At 40.6% G+C, this 18,331-nt stretch overlaps 1 protein-coding gene across 1 annotated transcript; it reads right to left on the minus strand.

The window, feature by feature from the left end:
* Positions 1–9,980: 9,980 nt before the first annotated feature.
* Positions 9,981–12,151, minus strand: LOC141363635 (uncharacterized). The gene has a single exon (XM_073866488.1). The coding sequence runs from the start codon at positions 11,619–11,621 to the stop codon at positions 10,542–10,544; it is 1,080 nt and encodes a 359-aa protein (XP_073722589.1). The 5' UTR covers positions 11,622–12,151; the 3' UTR covers positions 9,981–10,541.
* Between the last annotated feature and the right edge of the window lie 6,180 nt (positions 12,152–18,331).

Below are 18,331 nucleotides of genomic sequence, written 5' to 3' on the forward strand. Positions count from 1 at the left end.
GGTTTTATTTATTACTTTCAGTGGGGTGGGTATAAATGAGACTTGAAGAGTTTCGTTGCAAAACGAGATAACCACCATTCTTTTAATTGTTCAGAAATCTTGTTTTTTGGTTGTGCATTCCAATTAATTTCAATTCAACTGCAGTTTGTTTGTTTTGATTTAAACTTTCATAAATATACAGCTAAGTAGCACCATAAAACAAAATAATAACATGATAGCATAATAATGGACATGTTTTGAGAAAAATGTAAAAAAATGGATTTATCTCGTTTTGCAACGAAACTCTTCATTTATACCATTGTGATGTCGGGTGCTCATGTTAGACAGTGTGAAAAGTGTAAGAACTTACCTCGCTCTTCACAGATCCAGACCCTTCACTGGTGTGAAAATATCCTTCTCTAATGAATCTGGATAGGAAGGAAATGGCTCCATAACATCCACACTTGTAAGAGCGAGCAAGTGTCCAAGCCTCCGGGTATTTTGATAGAGCTTTGATCTTCACCTGTACTGTCATTAAAGACCTGTTACAGAAGATGATGAAATTTACAGCATGAAAGCTCAAATCTCCAGGCATTTAACATTTCTGTGGTTAACAGCAAACCGCATCAAAGACTGTTTCTGTCATGTCACCGATTTTCAACACTTTTTTGTCTTGTGTATACTGTATGCTCAGCCCCATTACTAAAACGTAAGTAGGCCAAAACAGTGTTCCTGTTACTAATATGTGACCCCATCTGTGAAATCCAGACTAAAGTCTCATAATCTATAGATGAGATGAGGAGCATCAAAGGTTGATTTCCCTAATTGATTTCAATCTTTGACATGATCTTACTCGGGCAATATTAAAGATATCAAGATTGTATTTTCACATAATGATCTTTACATTATGTAAACTCTCAAAAAACAAGGACTGGGACTAATTAGGTACAGATACATCTGCTACCAGTACTGAAAAAAAAAACAATTTATGTACAAAAGGGTACTATTTAAAACATGACAACTTTTGTACCATTGTTTTCTGAGAGTGTAGGATGATTTTATGTATAAAAAAAACAACAACAGTAAATTACAAAAAATGACTTGGCTGGGTTTTCACAGACTGGGACATATATACAATAATACTCTGAATATCTTTCAACATTTCAACTGTACAGTTACAGAGACTGTAGGTTGTGTAGCTTCGCAAAGACTTAAAGTGTCATCAACACAACTGAACAAACTTTACACATATTTAATTTTCTTTCTTAAGAAAGTAATGTAAGCCGCTAGTTAAAAAAGAGACTTGCTTAACATAAACAACAACAAAAGTGTCTTAATACAGAATAATGTGTGATGTGAAGGCAACTCGAAATGATTAACTATACTGCATATACTGTATAGAAGACAAGAACAATACTAATACAGTATCCAAGTATTATGATAATGTCATCAGACAGGTACATTCTTACCTTACCTTTCTATTAAATGTGATTAATTAAAATCTGGTGTAGAAGACGCCAGAGTAATTTACAATACAGTGCAGACATTGCAAATAGTTTTTACATAGACCCTGCGTGTGAAAACCCAAGTCATTTCTCATGAAAACTAGCATCACACAACAAAATGGAGTCAGATAGTTGAAGGGAATGGTTTAAAATAGTGATGTGCCCGAAGCTTAATATGTTATTTGGAAAGGCATGCATAATGGCTTTAAAATGAATAATGAAATGATCTGATTAACAGAAAAAAATATTCGGGCAGACACAACCACGTGTTTGCTGGAACAGCGCTATACATTATAAACCCATTAAAGCAATAAAAATATGTATGTGAAGTAAATGAGTGTAACCTATATGAATGAAATGACATGAATAAAATGTTCTGCGCATCTTCTATTTAGAAATCCAAGTTTTTTTTTTTTTTGAGTTAATTTAAAAATCCCAAAAACGCTGTTAATATTAAATAATTTTTAACCCAACTGTAAAAAAATGATTGACCCTTGTATTTTTTTTTTTTCGTTTTATTTAATTACACAAGACAAGAAAAGCAATGATGATTGTGGATGAGGTTATTGGAGGGTCCAAATAAAATGCTGCACTCTGATGATAAAATATTTGTTAATATTTGAAGAGTTTCGTTGCAAAACGAGATATATCCATTTTTTTTAACATTTTTGTCAAAACATGTTTATTATTATGTTATCATGTTATTATTTTGTTTTATGGTGCTACTTAGCTGTATTTTTTAAGTTTTGAATGTTTAAATCAAAACAAACCAACTGCAGTTGCATTGAAATGAATTGGAATGCAGAACCAAAAAACGCGATTTCTGAACAATGAACAAAACGGTGGTTATCTCGTTTTGCAACGAAACTCTTCATTTACAGACTCTGGTAACAGATTATCTTTCAATTTGAAGCAATTTATTGTCATTATTTATAAAATAAATAAGTAAATGGATAAAAATATGAAAATGTAACATTTTAAAAGCAACATTTATTAAATCATTATACCTTATTGTTTAAAATCATGTTGCTTGTTTTGAACTGATTGTCAAAACATCTTTGTTTTTAAATAATTGAGCATACGGTTATTTGAAATGTTAAACGAATATCTGATTAATGAAAGTTTTTTTTAAACAATTTAAACGCTAAGGTAAAAATGAGCTCAGCAAGTTTGTTGTAATGCTTATTATGCTTTCGTGAATTCTTGTCAATGTTTGTTATTTTTAAACAGTAATTCTGTGTATATGTGTAAAGTCAATGTCCTATTTCCACATTTCAATGTATTTTGTAGTTCGGGGCATACAGTATAAGCAACAGCTTGTGTCATTCATCCAGGAGTTGTGCTCACAGAATTGGGGTACGGTTATGCAAACATCATGTAATTGGGTTTATTAATCAAATATATCAGAGGAAAAGCTCACATGCTGTCATAAAGGTTTTTTATTTACAGAAAAGAACCTCCAGCATCTTCCTGCTTTGATGTTTGAATTGCTGGCAACGCTTGATTTCCTTTGAATGAATGAGTCTCTCTCTCTCTCTCTCTCTCTCTCTCTCTCTCTCTCTCTCTCTCTCTCTCTCTCTCTCTCTCTCTCTCTCTCTCTCTCTGCAATGTAACAACAAGATTTTCAGACTATAACAAACCATATAAACCCTCAACCAGAATTTAATAACGTTTTCTGGTCCTTTTCAAGCTAAAATAAGAAACGTACCTTTGTGTGTGGAATGGGGAGGGAATTAAATCCAGTTAGTGTGTTTCAGCTATAGTGTCCATACTTCATCTTAACCTCTTTCACAGTCATGTGATGTCATGATATTTTCCTTGCTAAAATTAATTACTCTTTCATTTTTTGTTTAGTTGTTTAAAAACCTATAAAATAAGATATTTCATGTGTTATATTGTTTTGTAATAAACACTTAAACACTTATAGAGAAACTGATTCAGCGATATTGATCCGGATCATTTGTAAACCTGTTTATAAATTTGGTTCAGAGCGCAGCAGCTTAGCTCATCTTCTAGGAGCCCAAAAGAGCTTGTGTAACGCTGCTCTTCATCTCTCTCCACTGGCTATTGATTGAAGCACGTGTCAGGTATAAGTCACTACTACTCATATATAAACCCCATTCACACAGCACTTCGTTACCGATAAAATTGGCAGGAAGGCTTCTGGGTGAACACAAACACTTCCTGTAAATGTTCTGGGATCACTTACGTAAAGGGCCCCTAGTAACCCCGCCGTAGCATTTATGGAAAGCTTTGTGTGAAGAAAGACAGAAACAATGGCGTAAGGGGCGTGCCGTAATGAAGACGCGCGTCATCGCAACAAGAAGTTATGGTTCAGCTCTTTAGGAATTAAATGCAGATTAACATTCATGACAATAAATGTCTGCAAATTTGACTAAAACAGAGATTAAGGAGCTCCTCGCTATCCACACTGAAGCTGAGATCATTCAGCAGCACAACATAACAGCAGAACATCCAGTACCTTACATTTAGCCAATGAGCGGCACCTTGTGTTACCTTCACAAAGAGGCACTGAATCACGTTGCTGCACATTTTCCTTCACTTCTCACTGCCACATCTCTTGCAACATTCAAAAAACAATTAAAACCCCATCTTTTCCAAAAATACTTGACATAGATATTATTGACTGCATTTCTATCTCTTCTCACACTAACTCTCTCTCTTTCTCTCTCAACATTTATTGTTTTGAAATATTAAAAACTTGTGTCTTGGAATACAATAAGCACTTTTTATATTATTGCCTCCCTATGACAAATCGCTATATTGTTTCCTAACCTTTTTTAAGTCGCCTAATCTTTTGAATGCCTAAATGTAAATGTAAGTATGCAAGGGTCACTAGACCCTAATTTTGACTGTTGGACGCTTTTAAAAGTTTAGGGTTTTAATAACATTGTCCAGATTCTGCTGGTAGAGCCCAAACACTATTCCGAAAAGTAGCCTTATACAGTTGTGGAAAAAATATTGTCACGCTTGGTAAATATGGAGCAAAGAAAGCTGTGAAAACAAAATCTACACTGAAAAAATTCTTTGCTGCCTTATTTTTTTGTTGAATCAACTCAGATTTACAAGTCACTAACATCAGAACTATCATCTTTGGTTTTTCTCATTGTGATGAATGATTATGGGATTTGGTCTTTGTGTTGCTTAATATTTATTCTCTTGTGAAACTGGAAGTGAGGACTGAACAACATCATGGGTGCATCCAAAATCGCATACTGTGACATCAACTGTTAAAACAGTAGGTACTATATTGTTATATAGTATGAATTAATTCGGACGTACTACATCCAGCATGTTGACACACATACTACTTGCCTCGCGTACTGCTTTTCACCTACTATAGTATGGAAGTAGGCGGTTTGCAGCCCATATTTCTAGTCACCTTTGTGTGTTAAGAAAATGGTAATATTAATGGGAATTTACTACAGAGATATTTAACTATTGCTGAGTCCCAATTCGCCTACTTGTACTACGACCTTTGTGAGGAAAAAGTACATACTTTTGAGTGTGTAGCAAAAGAGTATGCCCGTTCTGGGACATACTGCGATGACGTCACGCAACGTGAACGAAAACGTGGTTGCCTAGTTACGCACACCACGAATGTTAAAAATATTTCATTAATTCTTATAACTTATGTCCAATATAATTTTATTTACTATTCCCATCTTTTTTTCTCATCGTTTTTTTTTCCACAATACATTTTACGATGTGTTCTACCAAGTTGAGGAGTGAAGCAGGCTGTCGTCGTAGAACCAAACGCAGGTCGTTTGTGAGGCGGCTGGTTCTGACGTTCATGTGCAATGTGTGTAACGAAAGCTACTTATTTTAAAGTAAAAATATTTAAAGTTTATAGTATAACTATTGTTTAATGTATTTTATACTTAAAGGCGCTCTAAGCGAATCTGTGTGACGTTACTTTTTGTTAATGTTTGAACTGTTTTCAAACAAATGGAGCATAGCTAACTCCTCCCCCTCCCTTCCATGCTTTCATGAATGCGCCTAACCCCCACCCCAAATCCTTCTTGTTGTTTATTGGCTGGAACACTTTGTTATCGTTTCTGATGGTAGGTTTGGCCACTTTGTTTTTATTGCAGTTTGTGGAGCCTGGGCGTTTTTTTACAGTTTGAAAAATAAAATCTAAGACAGAAACATAAAAAGCAATACATAAAAAAAGACACTTGCCAGATACTGTATTACTGTACAGCCACGGTACTTTTTTGGCACAACATCAACCGAATATTACGAGACAATAAAATATAACTTTAAATAGGGGTTAAACATTTGAATTCTTACACTTAAGCTGAGGGCACATCTCCGGTGCTGCATCCGGCTGCCATGTTTACATCTCCTCCCTCCCGCATGCAATGGGTTGTGGGCAATATTAGCCGTTAGAGTGTGCGTTGATCTGCACTTCGAAGTCTAACCGGGAATAGTAGACCATCCGGGTATCTTTGGGATACTCATTTCAACATACTACGATTTGGGACGTACTAATTCTAGTTTTGCATACTATTTAGGACGGATAGTATGCAAATTGGGACTCAGCCAATATTTATTTTAATTCTAGTGTCAATAATTGTGTCCAGTGTGTATAAGAGAACACCCCCCCCCACCATTTCAATTGTTTTACTTCAATTAAATGTCATATTTTTGTGATTTTTTTATTAAAGCTCAAAAGGAGATTTATTTTACCAAGCATTCTTTGCTCATATTTACCAAGGGTGCCAATATTTTTGTCAACACCTGTATTTTGACAACATTTACTGTATATGCAAGCATATATATTTCAACTAAGTTTGCCAGATCCTAGGTATTTTTCGACATGGAAAGGAGTTTTGGTCTGACATAAGAGTGACGCTGTATTACCTGTGTGCTGTCAGCATCTTCATTTCTGATATTTGTTTCCCAAGTAAAAGAAGAGCGGTCCCTGGAGAGCAATTGTTTTTAACAAAACTATACTGTCTTTGCTCGATCATTGGCTTGGCAGAGTCCTTACTTTCTACTCCAGGTCTCTTTAGAAAACATAATGGAAACGATGTGTCAAGTGTCAGAGCGCTGAATAACATTTTGGGATGTCTCTTTGTTGGGATGTCATAATAAGGTGCCGCTTACTCTGACTGAGAGACTCTTGGGATAGTGCAAATAAATGTGAACGCTCCCAAAAGAGTAAAGAGGGATTGCTTGCGTCTCTTTGAAAGATGAGGAAGCATTTGCATGCTTGGCACAGCGATCCAATATCGAAACCAACTTGAACAAACTAAAATATCCTCTGAGACCTACATTTATCGTTTATTTATATGTGCATGTTTGAACTTGTAAACCTCAGCTGTATAAACTGTGATTGTCTATTGGTTGTGGTGGAAGCATAAATGTATTGATATTGAGTTTGACAGAATTAATCGTCTGTTATTGCATTTCTTATTCTGCATTGCCATACGTCGATCTCACTGAGATTTTGTTTTATTTCCCCCATGAAATGTATGTAGATTTTATTCTCTGTGACGGTTTCTACGTGTTTGCCATTATAATGTGGTGACTGCTGTTGAATGTCATTTAGCTGTAATTATACACAGCACTGAGACAAACAAACTCATTAAAACAACAACACCGTGATGTCTGGTTAAATATGCATGATCCTTTTCGTCCAGTAGGTAAGTTTACAGATTTGGTCTTTTGCTGATTTGTCAGAAATAACACACATACATATACACTCACCTAAAGTATTATTAGGAACACCATACTTATACTGTGTTTGACCCCCTTTTGCCTTCAGAACTGCTTTAATTCTACGTGGCATTGATTCAACAAGGTGCTGAAAGCATTCTTTAGAAATGTTGGCCCATATTGATAGGATAGCATCTTGCAGTTGATGGAGATTTGTGGGATGCAAGCTTTGTGACATGGTGCATTATCCTGCTGGAAGTAGCTATCAGAGTATGGGTACATGGTGGTCATAAAGGGATGGACATGGTCAGAAACAATGCTCAGGTAGGCCGTGGCATTTAAACAATTCCCAATTGGCACTAAGGGGGGCCTAAAGTGTGCCAAGAAAACATCCCCCACACCATTACACCTGCACAGTGGTAACAAAGCATGATGGATCCATGTTATCATTCTGTTTACGCCAAATTCTGACTCTCCCATTTGAATGTCTCAACAGAAATCGAGACACATCAGACCAAGCAACATTTTTCCAGTCTTCAACTGTCCAATTTTGGGGAGCTTGTGCAAATTGTAGCCCATCCGCCTCAAGGTTGTGCGTGTTGTGGCTTCACGAATGCTTTGCTGCATACCTCGGTTGTAACGAGTGGTTATTTCATTCAAAATTGCTCTTCTATCAGCTTGAATGAGTCGGCCCATTCTCTTCTAGCATCAACAAGGCATTTTCGCCCACAGGACTGCCTCATACTGCATGTTTTTCCCTTTTCACACCATTCTTTGTAAACCCTAGAAATGGTTGTGTGTGAAAATCCCAGTAACCTAAATGCATTGAAGCAACTGCCATGTGATTGGTTGATTAGATAATTGCATTAATGAGAAATTGAACAGGTGTTCCTAATATCCTTTCATTATTGATTACTAATTATACCAAAATTCATAATGAATACCATTCTTGCTTTACTCAATTATATAATTATTTTGTGTATTTTGACAAAATGTGTTTGAAAGCTAAAGTTCTTTCCAGGAAACTTTTTAGCTGTAAGCTGTTTATGACATCACAGCTAGTTGGTGGCTGTGATCTCATCAGCCTGTTAGTTTCATCCAAAGCAAGTTACTGTGTATTCAAGCTGTATGCTGATTTTATCAGTATGTTTGTTCCCTTGGAATCCAACCTATGGCCTTTGCGTTTCTAACTTTACTCCGTGATTTGTCTGTCAGAAAAAAATGCAAATAGGAACAGGAGCACTATAGTGTTATGAATTGTCTGGTCGCCTGTCAATCAAGTTCTTGTCGAAGAGTTTCATCAAGCATCATCCAAAACCTTGTAGATGGTATAGTCTTTGTTATTATATTAAAAGCAATAAAATATTTGTATAATATATGCGTGGACCCAGGGCTGGCCCATCCAACAGGCAGTACTGGCAATTGCATGGGGCCCCGCAACAAGACGAGGGCCCTTCATGCATAAAATTATTTTGTTTGCACAAATCTCATGGACACGATCAGCAGGCATTATGCACTACATTATGCGCACACACCAAACGTAAATTCAAGATTTGCGTGAGAAAAAGATGCTTTAATATATTTTAATCGTTTCTGGGATGTTATAGTGATGCTAAGCAAATGTGCATGTCAAATTTTTCAAGATTTTTTTACCTCTTCAGAAATGTTTGTGGGCAATGAAAACACTGTGCTTAAAATATACACTCAAAAAATTTTTGGGTTATTTTCAACCCAGCATTTGGTCAAAAAGGGATTAACCCAACCCATTGGGTTGTAATTTAGGCTATGTTAATTGATAGTTTACTCCATTGTTTGTCCCTTAGTTTGCAGGGTTGAAAATATGTTACTGCAACGAATAGAGAATATTGACGTCAGTAAAAGTTTGACAGCTTTGGGTAAATTTAGCATCAGACAAACACTGAGTCAAAAATTTCATATCAGATCGATACGGTTTCCACTCTCAAGAAAGTTTAGTCTTTCTATTGATCTTTACATCCGACCACTTGAGCAGTTATTAGAGTTTTCTATCTCTTTGTGTTTGAATGATATTGCTAATGCATGTAAAGGTCATGGAAATGATCTCATTTATCTTCACTCATGTTTTGGGACTGTTATTATGGACTAAAAGAGCCAGTTATCTCTTATGATGTGTGCTGATAAGCCTGCTTTTGCCAAGATTCTGTCTGTTGATAATAACTTACAAATAACTGCAACACAATGCAAGTCATAAAACAGCTAAACAATATTCCTATACTGACTGTATTATTTATTCATGCTGCAATGCATGCTGAGAACGTGTTCTTAAACTAATCTGCAACATTGTTCAATATGAAATTGTTCACTAAAACAACTCTGTTATGCTAGCTGGGACAATATTCAGGACAATATTGTTGGTCAAAAAGTGTTTTGATATAGATTCAAGATAATTCACATTTCTAAGAGACTTGAAGAGCTTTCAGATCATGTCTATACAGCAACCATCTGTATGTCTGCACAACATGCAAATCAGACTCACTATCTGGGGTCCACTTCAATATATATGCAGTCCAATATTTGGATGTCTAGCCATGAGGGTTTTTTGTGCAAGCCAAGACCACAAAAGTCATGTGTTTAATTCACATATTGTTAATATCAGTTGGGTGCATGGTTGATAGCATAATGTTCATATTGCTTTTATTGTGTCCTATTGTCAGGGTTTGCTGGCAAAGAACCCAAGCGCAGACAGAGATGGAGAAAACACTGATGACTTTAATTAAAACAAGAAAACAAAAACCCTCGAGGGTGTAAAACAACAATAACAGATAATACAAAAACACTAACAAGGCAAGACTAGAATAAACTATAAACACTGAGCTAGACAAGAGCAAACACTAAACAAGACTTGACTGGATTGGATATTAGGACTTAAACAGGAACAATACAAACTCCATGAAAACAGACGATCGAGCACAGGACAGCAAACACAAGGGCATTAAATAGGGGAGCAAATCAAGAGGGGAACAGGTGACATGAATCAAACAATGATGGGATAATTAACGAGGAAACAAGGGGGCGGGGTCAGGAGACGAGACAGAAAGCACATGGCAATGAAAAAACAAAGCCAGTGCTCTCACACAAAACATTGGGCTGCCATGATCCTGTCACTATGACTTAAAACTGTGACTTGAAGACAGGACCATGACAGGACCCTCCCCTTAGTGGCGTCCCCCAAGGGAACACACTAGACACGAGACAAGACATACTGGGAAACAGAGAAAAACCAATAAAACATAATACACAAACACAATGGCAAACAACAACTTACAATAACAGGGTTGGGGTGACATAACAAAAACATCATTAAAGGGAGGGGGGGTGGGGAAACAAGAAAGTTCATCGGGGATGGTCCAGGCTGGGAAGGACTGGGCTTAGAACGGGAGGTCCGGAAAGGCTTAGTGGGAGTCCTGGGAGTGGGGTTGGGGGAAGACACGAGAGGAACAGTTCCAGGGAGGACGAACAGAGGTGACGTAGACCCAGGGGGCGCTGCATCCGGCAGCGGAGACGGGATAGAGGGCGCTGCATCCGGCAGCGGAGACGGGATAGAGGGCGCTGCAACCGGCAGCTGAGACGGGATAGAGGGCTGCACAGACGGCTGAGAGGCTGCAGCTGCGCAGACGGCTGAAGAGGCTGCAGCTGCGCAGACGGCTGAAGAGGCTGCAGCTGCGCAGACGGCTGAAGAGGCTGCAGCTGCGCAGACGGCTGAAGAGGCTGCAGCTGCGCAGACGGTTGAAGAGGCTGCAGCTGCGCAGACGGCTGAAGAGGCTGCAGCTGCGCAGACGGCTGAATAGGCTGCAGCTGCGCAGACGGCTGAAGAGGCTGCAGCTGCGCAGACGGCTGAAGAGGCGAAGAATCAGGCTGAGAACCCAATAACCCTCTCCTCTTCTTCTTCCTCCTCGGGCGTGGCGCAGAGGCTGTTGCAGGCGAAGGGGTCATAGGAGAAACGGCCTCAGAGGAGGACTCAGCAGATGCCGACTCCCAAGAGATCCTCCTCTCTCGTTTTCCTCGAAGAGATACGGGTGGAGAGGAGATCTCTGGGGTTGATGCGATGAGTGCTGGGTCCTCTCGCAACAGCACCCCGCAGATGCGACCCTCCGGGATAGACGACAGAGGCCCGGACCTGGACTGGTGTGGCCCCCTCTCGCCCCGTGGCTGCTGCCTCTGGGCGACACGGCTCACCATCTCCCAGTAGGGTAGGGAAACCAGGCTCTCCCGCTCGGGAACTGGTGGAGGATTGTTGAGCCCGGCCACAAAGTACTCACTGGCCAGGAAGTCGGGATAATTACCCTTGCTCCTCTCCACAGCTTTGGCGTAGTCTTGCAGCGAGAGCTCTCTCTGGGGAGGAAATGGGCTATTGCCTGCAAGGGTCTGCTCGGTGATAGAACTCCACCATTCAGGGTTCTGAGCTCGCCGCATGATAACTGTCTGCTGGGTTCGGTTCTGGCTCGATCGTTCTGTCAGGGTTTGCTGGCAAAGAACCCAAGCGCAGACAGAGATGGAGAAAACACTGATGACTTTAATTAAAACAAGAAAACAAAAACCCACGAGGGGGTAAAACAACAATAACAGATAATACAAAAACACTAACAAGGCAAGACTAGAATAAACTATAAACACTGAGCTAGACAAGAGCAAACACTAAACAAGACTTGACTGGATTGGATATTAGGACTTAAACAGGAACAATACAAACTCCATGAAAAACAGACGATCGAGCACAGGACAGCAAACACAAGGGCATTAAATGGGGAGCAAATCAAGAGGGGAACAGGTGACATGAATCAAACAATGATGGGATAATTAACGAGGAAACAAGGGGGCGGGGTCAGGAGACGAGACAGAAAGCACATGGCAATGAAAAAACAAAGCCAGTGCTCTCACACAAAACATTGGGCTGCCATGATCCTGTCACTATGACTTAAAACTGTGACTTGAAGACAGGACCATGACACCTATCCAAATACTTGAATTAAAAGCTTTAACGCGTATACCAAACTAAGCTATCGTTAATGTGTAAAATGAATGTATACAATGCTACAAGTTCATGGATTCTTGCCTGGCTGCCAAACCTCTCTTCACAGCAGTGATCTTTGCTCGCCCTCTCCCCTCGTCTTTAAACTGAAACATTGTGTTTTCTTATTTGTTCCAGAGGTCAGTTTAGCCGATAGCCAGACCGATAAACAGATACAAACCGGAAGTTAACTTCGGGTCAGCTGCTTAAAGGCGGGGTCCTGGATTTTTGCAAAACACTTGTTTACCAAAACACACTTGTAGCCAATCAGCAGTAAGGGGCGTGTCTACTAAACAACATCGTTCTCCTGGTTGTGAACGTGTTGGGCGGGTCTATCAAAAGAAGGTTTAGATTCTATTGGGTAGGGGCGTGTTTGTTTAGGTGATTTCAAATGTCAACATTGGCTTTCATAGATCGTGCACCCTGCCTTTAAGTGTGCGTCTGATGAAACCATCCATAGATGTCACATTCCACCGCTGCAGGAATGTTAATGTGTCTACCATCATATAATGGGTTAATGTATCAGCTGTTATAACTTTTCCAAGTTTTTCAAGATGCCACAATATTGTGCATACTCTGGTTGTAAAAACCTGTAGCTGAATTGGCAAAGCAGTGCTTTAACACCTCAAAATATAGTGGGCTTTGTTCCCAGAAAACACACATAAAGATAAATTATTTACATGCTCTCTAATGAAGATTACATGCTTTGCTTTGGAAAAAAGCATCTGCCAGTACTGTAAATATACAAACCTTGAGATTCAAATTCCTGAATAAAATAGGATCTGTCACATGTTTTTAAATTTACTAACGTTACAGCTTTTAAAACTATGGGAATTAAGAATTGTCAAGAACACAACTGCAAGGCTATCCCTAAACTGCCAGTGGATTGTCTGATTTATTCGTTAACATAATTTATGTGATTGGAAATAAAACTTCCTGCTTATTTCTTATTTGACTTCTTTTGTTACTGTTGTGGCGGGTCAGAAATGAACAGGAAATTCTGTCGAAAATATCACCAGACTAAATAGAAATGCCCAAGAGATGATTTCAAAAAGTACTTGCATGAGATCTTGTTTTTATATTTTAACATCTGATATCATTTAACAAAATCACAAGAGCAAGAGATCTGTTTTCACGATTATGAATCTGTCACAGGTCGGAGCGGACCACCTCTAACGTGAGTCATGCCCCTCCCTCAGTTTCCACCTCGAGGAGGTCCCAAAATGCCCCAAAGACCAAACAGACAAGAAACAAAGTAAAATATAACAATCTTTATTTAAATATTAAAAGGGAGGGGAAAGGGGATTATTAAAAGGTAAGTCCTGGGACTTAGATGGCTCCTGACTCACACGAGGACCACAGGTAAGCCTTCTTATCCTGTCCTTATTTTCTTCCTCCACACGTGAATTGAGTTGAATATCCTTAACGTTGTCTCCCTCTTCGTGTTGCTTCACCGCCTCTCTGCCAGGACTTCGGGGGACAGAATGCAGGTAGCTGGATCAGGTAGGTACACTGGACTCTGGGCTTGTGGCGTACAGGTGTGTATACAGGGAGGTACACTGAGCTCTTGGCTTTGGGCGTACAGGTGACTATACAGATAGGTACACGGGGCTCTGGGCGTACACATGAGTATACAGGGAGGTACACTGGGCTCTTGGCTTTTGGCGTACAGGTAAGTATACAGATAGGTACACTGGGCTTGTGGCGTACAGGTGTGTATACAGGGAGGTACACTGGGCTCTTGGCTTTGGGCGCACAGGTGAGTATAGAGATAGGTACACGGGGCTCTGAGCTTTGGGCGTACAAATGAGTATACAGGGAGGTAAACTGGGCTCTTGGCTTTGGGCGTACAGGTGAGTATACAGGGAGGTACACTGGGCTCTTGGCTTTGGGCGTACAGGTGAGTATACAGGGAGGTACACTGGGCTCTTGGCTTTGGGCGTGCAGGTGTGTATACAGGGAGGTACACTGGGCTCTTAGCTTTAGGCGTACAAGTGAGTATACAGGGAGGTACACTGGGCTCTTGACTTTGGGTGTACAGGTGAGTATACAGGGAGGTACACTGGGCTCTTGGCTTTAGGTGTACAGGTGAGTATACAAAGAGTTACACTGGGCTCTTGGCTTTGGGCGTACAAATGAGTATACAGGGAGGTAAACTGGGCTCTTGGCTTTGGGCGTGCAGGTGTGTATACAGGGAGGTACACTGGGCTCTTGGCTTTGGGCGTACAGGTGAGTATACAGGGAGGTACACTGGGCTCTTGGCTTTGGGCGTACAGGTGAGTATACAGATAGGTACACTGGGCTCTTGGCTTTGGGCGTACAGGTGAGTATACAGATAGGTACACTGGGCTTGTGGAGTGCAGGTGTGTATACAGGGAGGTACACTGGGCTCTTGGCTTTGGGCGTACAGGTGAGTATACAGATAGGTACACTGGGCTTGTGGCGTGCAGGTGTGTATACAGGGAGGTACACTGGGCTCTTGGCTTTTGGCGTACAGGTGAGTATACAGGGAGGTACACTGGGCTCTTGGCTTTGGGCGTACAGGTGAGTATGTTAAGCTTTGGCTGAAATGGAGGCAACTCACAGACCCGTAGATGGATGGACTGTCAGGCTTTAGCTCTTCGAGGCTCAGGCGGCTGAAGAGGACGTATATGCACACAGCGAAGATCTAGTCTTCCTCACTAGGACAGACTTCTAAGGAACACTTTTGAGGTTGACTTCCAACTCGTAGTGGGACAATCCCACGGCTACACAGAGCCCTTGGCTCAGACCTGCAGACTGGCAGCTGACAAACACACAGATTCCCTTTATCAGTATTATGCTCTAGTGGACGCTTAGGAAAAGATACAACACCTCTCTACTTCGGACGAGGTGGGCAGATGAAGGTGCAGGTTGAGGCTGCTGCACGTTGGGCCTGGCACAGGTGGGGCCACTTACGCACTGATAGAACACACAAGGGATATACTGGGGCAGAGTATTAGCACAGATGTCACCGACAAGACAACAATTGCAACATAACTTACAGTTTCCTTGATACTTGATACTTCCCTCTCTCTTCCCGAGATCTGGTGTATCCAAGGACGATAGTACAACAAATCCTCCGTTCCTTCCTCTTCTCAATGTACTTCCGGTGACTTCCCAATACACACAGTCTCTTCAAGGTAAGCAGCATATGTCAACAAATACTTCAAAAGGAATGCTTTACTACTTAACTCTGTCATTCTCCAGCCCAATCCTCTGCTTTAACTTCGCCCAGTCTGCAATATCCACACTAATACGTCTCTCCAAACACGCCAATCACTCCGTCTCACCCACAGCGTTGGTCGGAATCAAACTTCCCTTTTGCTGTTCTCCAGATGTCTTATTTATGTGCCTCCTATTCTCTAAATCACCAATCGCCATGCTTATTAAGCACACCTGAGGCCCGTATCACCTTATTTCGTTGCCCGGGGTTACCGGAACTGGCCGGGTGTTTCAGTGAAACTGGTCGTGAACGGCCCCTTAAACATTTACATCAATAATCAAACGAATATAAAACTAGATAAATAAAAAATCCTTCTTCAGGCCGAATTATGTAATATTTTTGACAGCAGACGCAACCCCCAGAGAGAGAGGGAGGGAGGACCGCAAATGGCCGGCGGCCCGGGAGTTTGAAACCACTGACCTAGACATAGATAAATAAACAGAGTTCTGTACATGGTAATGACAAATCATGAGCCTCAATCACGATTGTTTCTCCTTCTTATGTAAACCTTGTGCATGCAAAAGTACGCTGGAAAACAGACCAATCTCAACATAACACTGACTGTGACATAGTTGAGATGTACGCCCTCAACATTAAATTAAGTACAATGTTATTGCAGTGCAAAAAACAAAGTTATGACTGCTGAGTTAGTGCTATATGCTAGTTAATGCTATATGCTAACATTTAGGCTGAAGTTATACTATTGATGTTCACATACCTTCTGTGTAGATATCAGAAAACAATTTAACATATTGTATCAATGCATTATTTGGCACCTTTAACAAGAGTTAGTATTAAGTGACTTACATTATTGACACAATTTTGAAGTTTCTGCAATAAAAATGGTTCCAAACAAATCCATATCAGCTCTTTAGTGTTTGTATTTTTTAAATTATTTTTTTGCTTAAAATTCAATTGTGTTTTTTAGTAATTTTTTACCAATGTAAATCAAATGACGGCCACATTAATTTGTGCAACAGTTTTCAAAATCAGACCCTTGCTGCTCTGTAGTTAACGCTGGGAGACAGTGAACTTGTTAAGTGAGTAAAATCTCATTTCATTTTGTTTCAACCTGCCCCAAAAGACAAATTTAAGGCTTGAAGGAGTTTGCAAGGAGTGAAGGATTCAGCCTTATTTCGGTGAGGGAAATGAGCTCCCAGATTAATTGTGCTTGGAAACATTATGTTGATTTTAAGGTGGATCTTCTCTAAAGAACATCTTTCTGCGTTTCTGGATGGATCGAGCGATGTGTCTTTTACATGTTCTCAAGACACCACAGTGCAATATGCTATAAAGAGAAAATATGTTTTGCCATTAATATCTAGATGAGCCAGCCAAATCGTCTCTTGCCTAAATGCTTTTGCAGATCGATGACATTTGTTAAGCTTACAGCTGGTGGGGACTGACAGGTAATTAAAAATAAAGCAAACATGACTTTCGTGGCCATATAACCAATAATTCTTCATTATCTCCTCACAGCAGACATTAATGCAGAGAGAGAGAGTGAGAGCAAGAGAGAGAGAGAGACAGTTTGTACAACAATGGTCATCCTGCTCATTGCATAAAGATAAAATATACACTCACCCAAAGGATTATTAGGAACACCAAACTAATACTGTGTTTGAGCCCCTTTCACCTTCAGAACTACCTTCTGGCATTGGCATTGATTCAACAAGGTGCTGAAAGCATTCTTTAGAAATGTTGGCCCATATTGAGATGATAGCATCTTGCAGTTGATGGAGATTTGTGGGATGCACATCCAGGACACGAAGCTCCCGTTCCACCACCTCCTAAATATGCTCTATTGGGTTGAGATCTGGTGACTGTGGGGGCCATTTTAGTACAGTGAACTCATTGTCATGTACAAGAAACCAATTTGAAATGATTCCAGGTTTGTGACATGGTGCATTCTCCTGCTGGAAGTAGCCATCAGAGGATGGGTACATGGTGGTCATGATGGACATGGTCAGAAACAATGCTCAGGTAGGCGGTGGCATTTAAACGATGCCCAATTGGCACTAAGGGGCCTAAAGTGTGCCAAGAAAACATCCCCCAGACCATAACACCAACACCACCAGCCTGCACAGTGTTAACAAGGCATGATGGATCCATTTTCTCATTTTGTTTACGCCAAATTCTGACTCTACCATCTGAATGTCTCAACAGAAATCGAGACTCGTCAGACTAGGCAACATTTTTACAGTCTTCAACTGTCCAATTTTGGTGAGCTTGTGCAAATTGTAGCCTCTTTTTTTTATTTGTAGTGGAGATGACTGGAACCCGGTGGGGTCTTCTGCTGTTGTAGCCCATCCGCCTTAAGGTTGTGCGTGTTGTTGCTTCACAAATGCTTTGCTGCATACCTCGGTTGTAACTTCTCGGTTGCTCTTCTATCAGCTTGAATCAGTCGGCCCATTCTCCTCTGAACCTCTAGCATCAACAAGGCATTTTCGCCCACAGGACTGCCGCATACTGAGTCGCCTGATTCGTCGGGTTCACCTGAATCGCCTGATTCACCTGAGTCGTCTGGTTCACCTGATTCACCTGATTAACCTGCTTCGTCTGGTTCACCTGATTCACCGGCTTTATCTGGTTTACCTGATTCACCTGATTCACCAACAAGTCATGTTCCAGTTGAAGGGTCTAAAGCACCTCCCTCACCACCCTGGTCAGCGGAAGCTTCCCTAAGTTTTTTTTGGGGGGTAGTACCCGGACACAGGAGGGAGGCAGAGGACACCGAGGAGGAGGCCGAGGTGTACCCAGATCCCAGCCTGCCTCACGACCCTGGTCCATTCCTGCCCCATGATCCAGTTCCACGTTTGCCCCATGACCCAGTTCCACGTCTGCCCCATGACCCAGTTCCACGTTTGCCCC

This window comes from Misgurnus anguillicaudatus, chromosome 4 (genome assembly GCF_027580225.2).
Source record: "Misgurnus anguillicaudatus chromosome 4, ASM2758022v2, whole genome shotgun sequence".
NCBI lineage: Eukaryota > Metazoa > Chordata > Actinopteri > Cypriniformes > Cobitidae > Misgurnus > Misgurnus anguillicaudatus.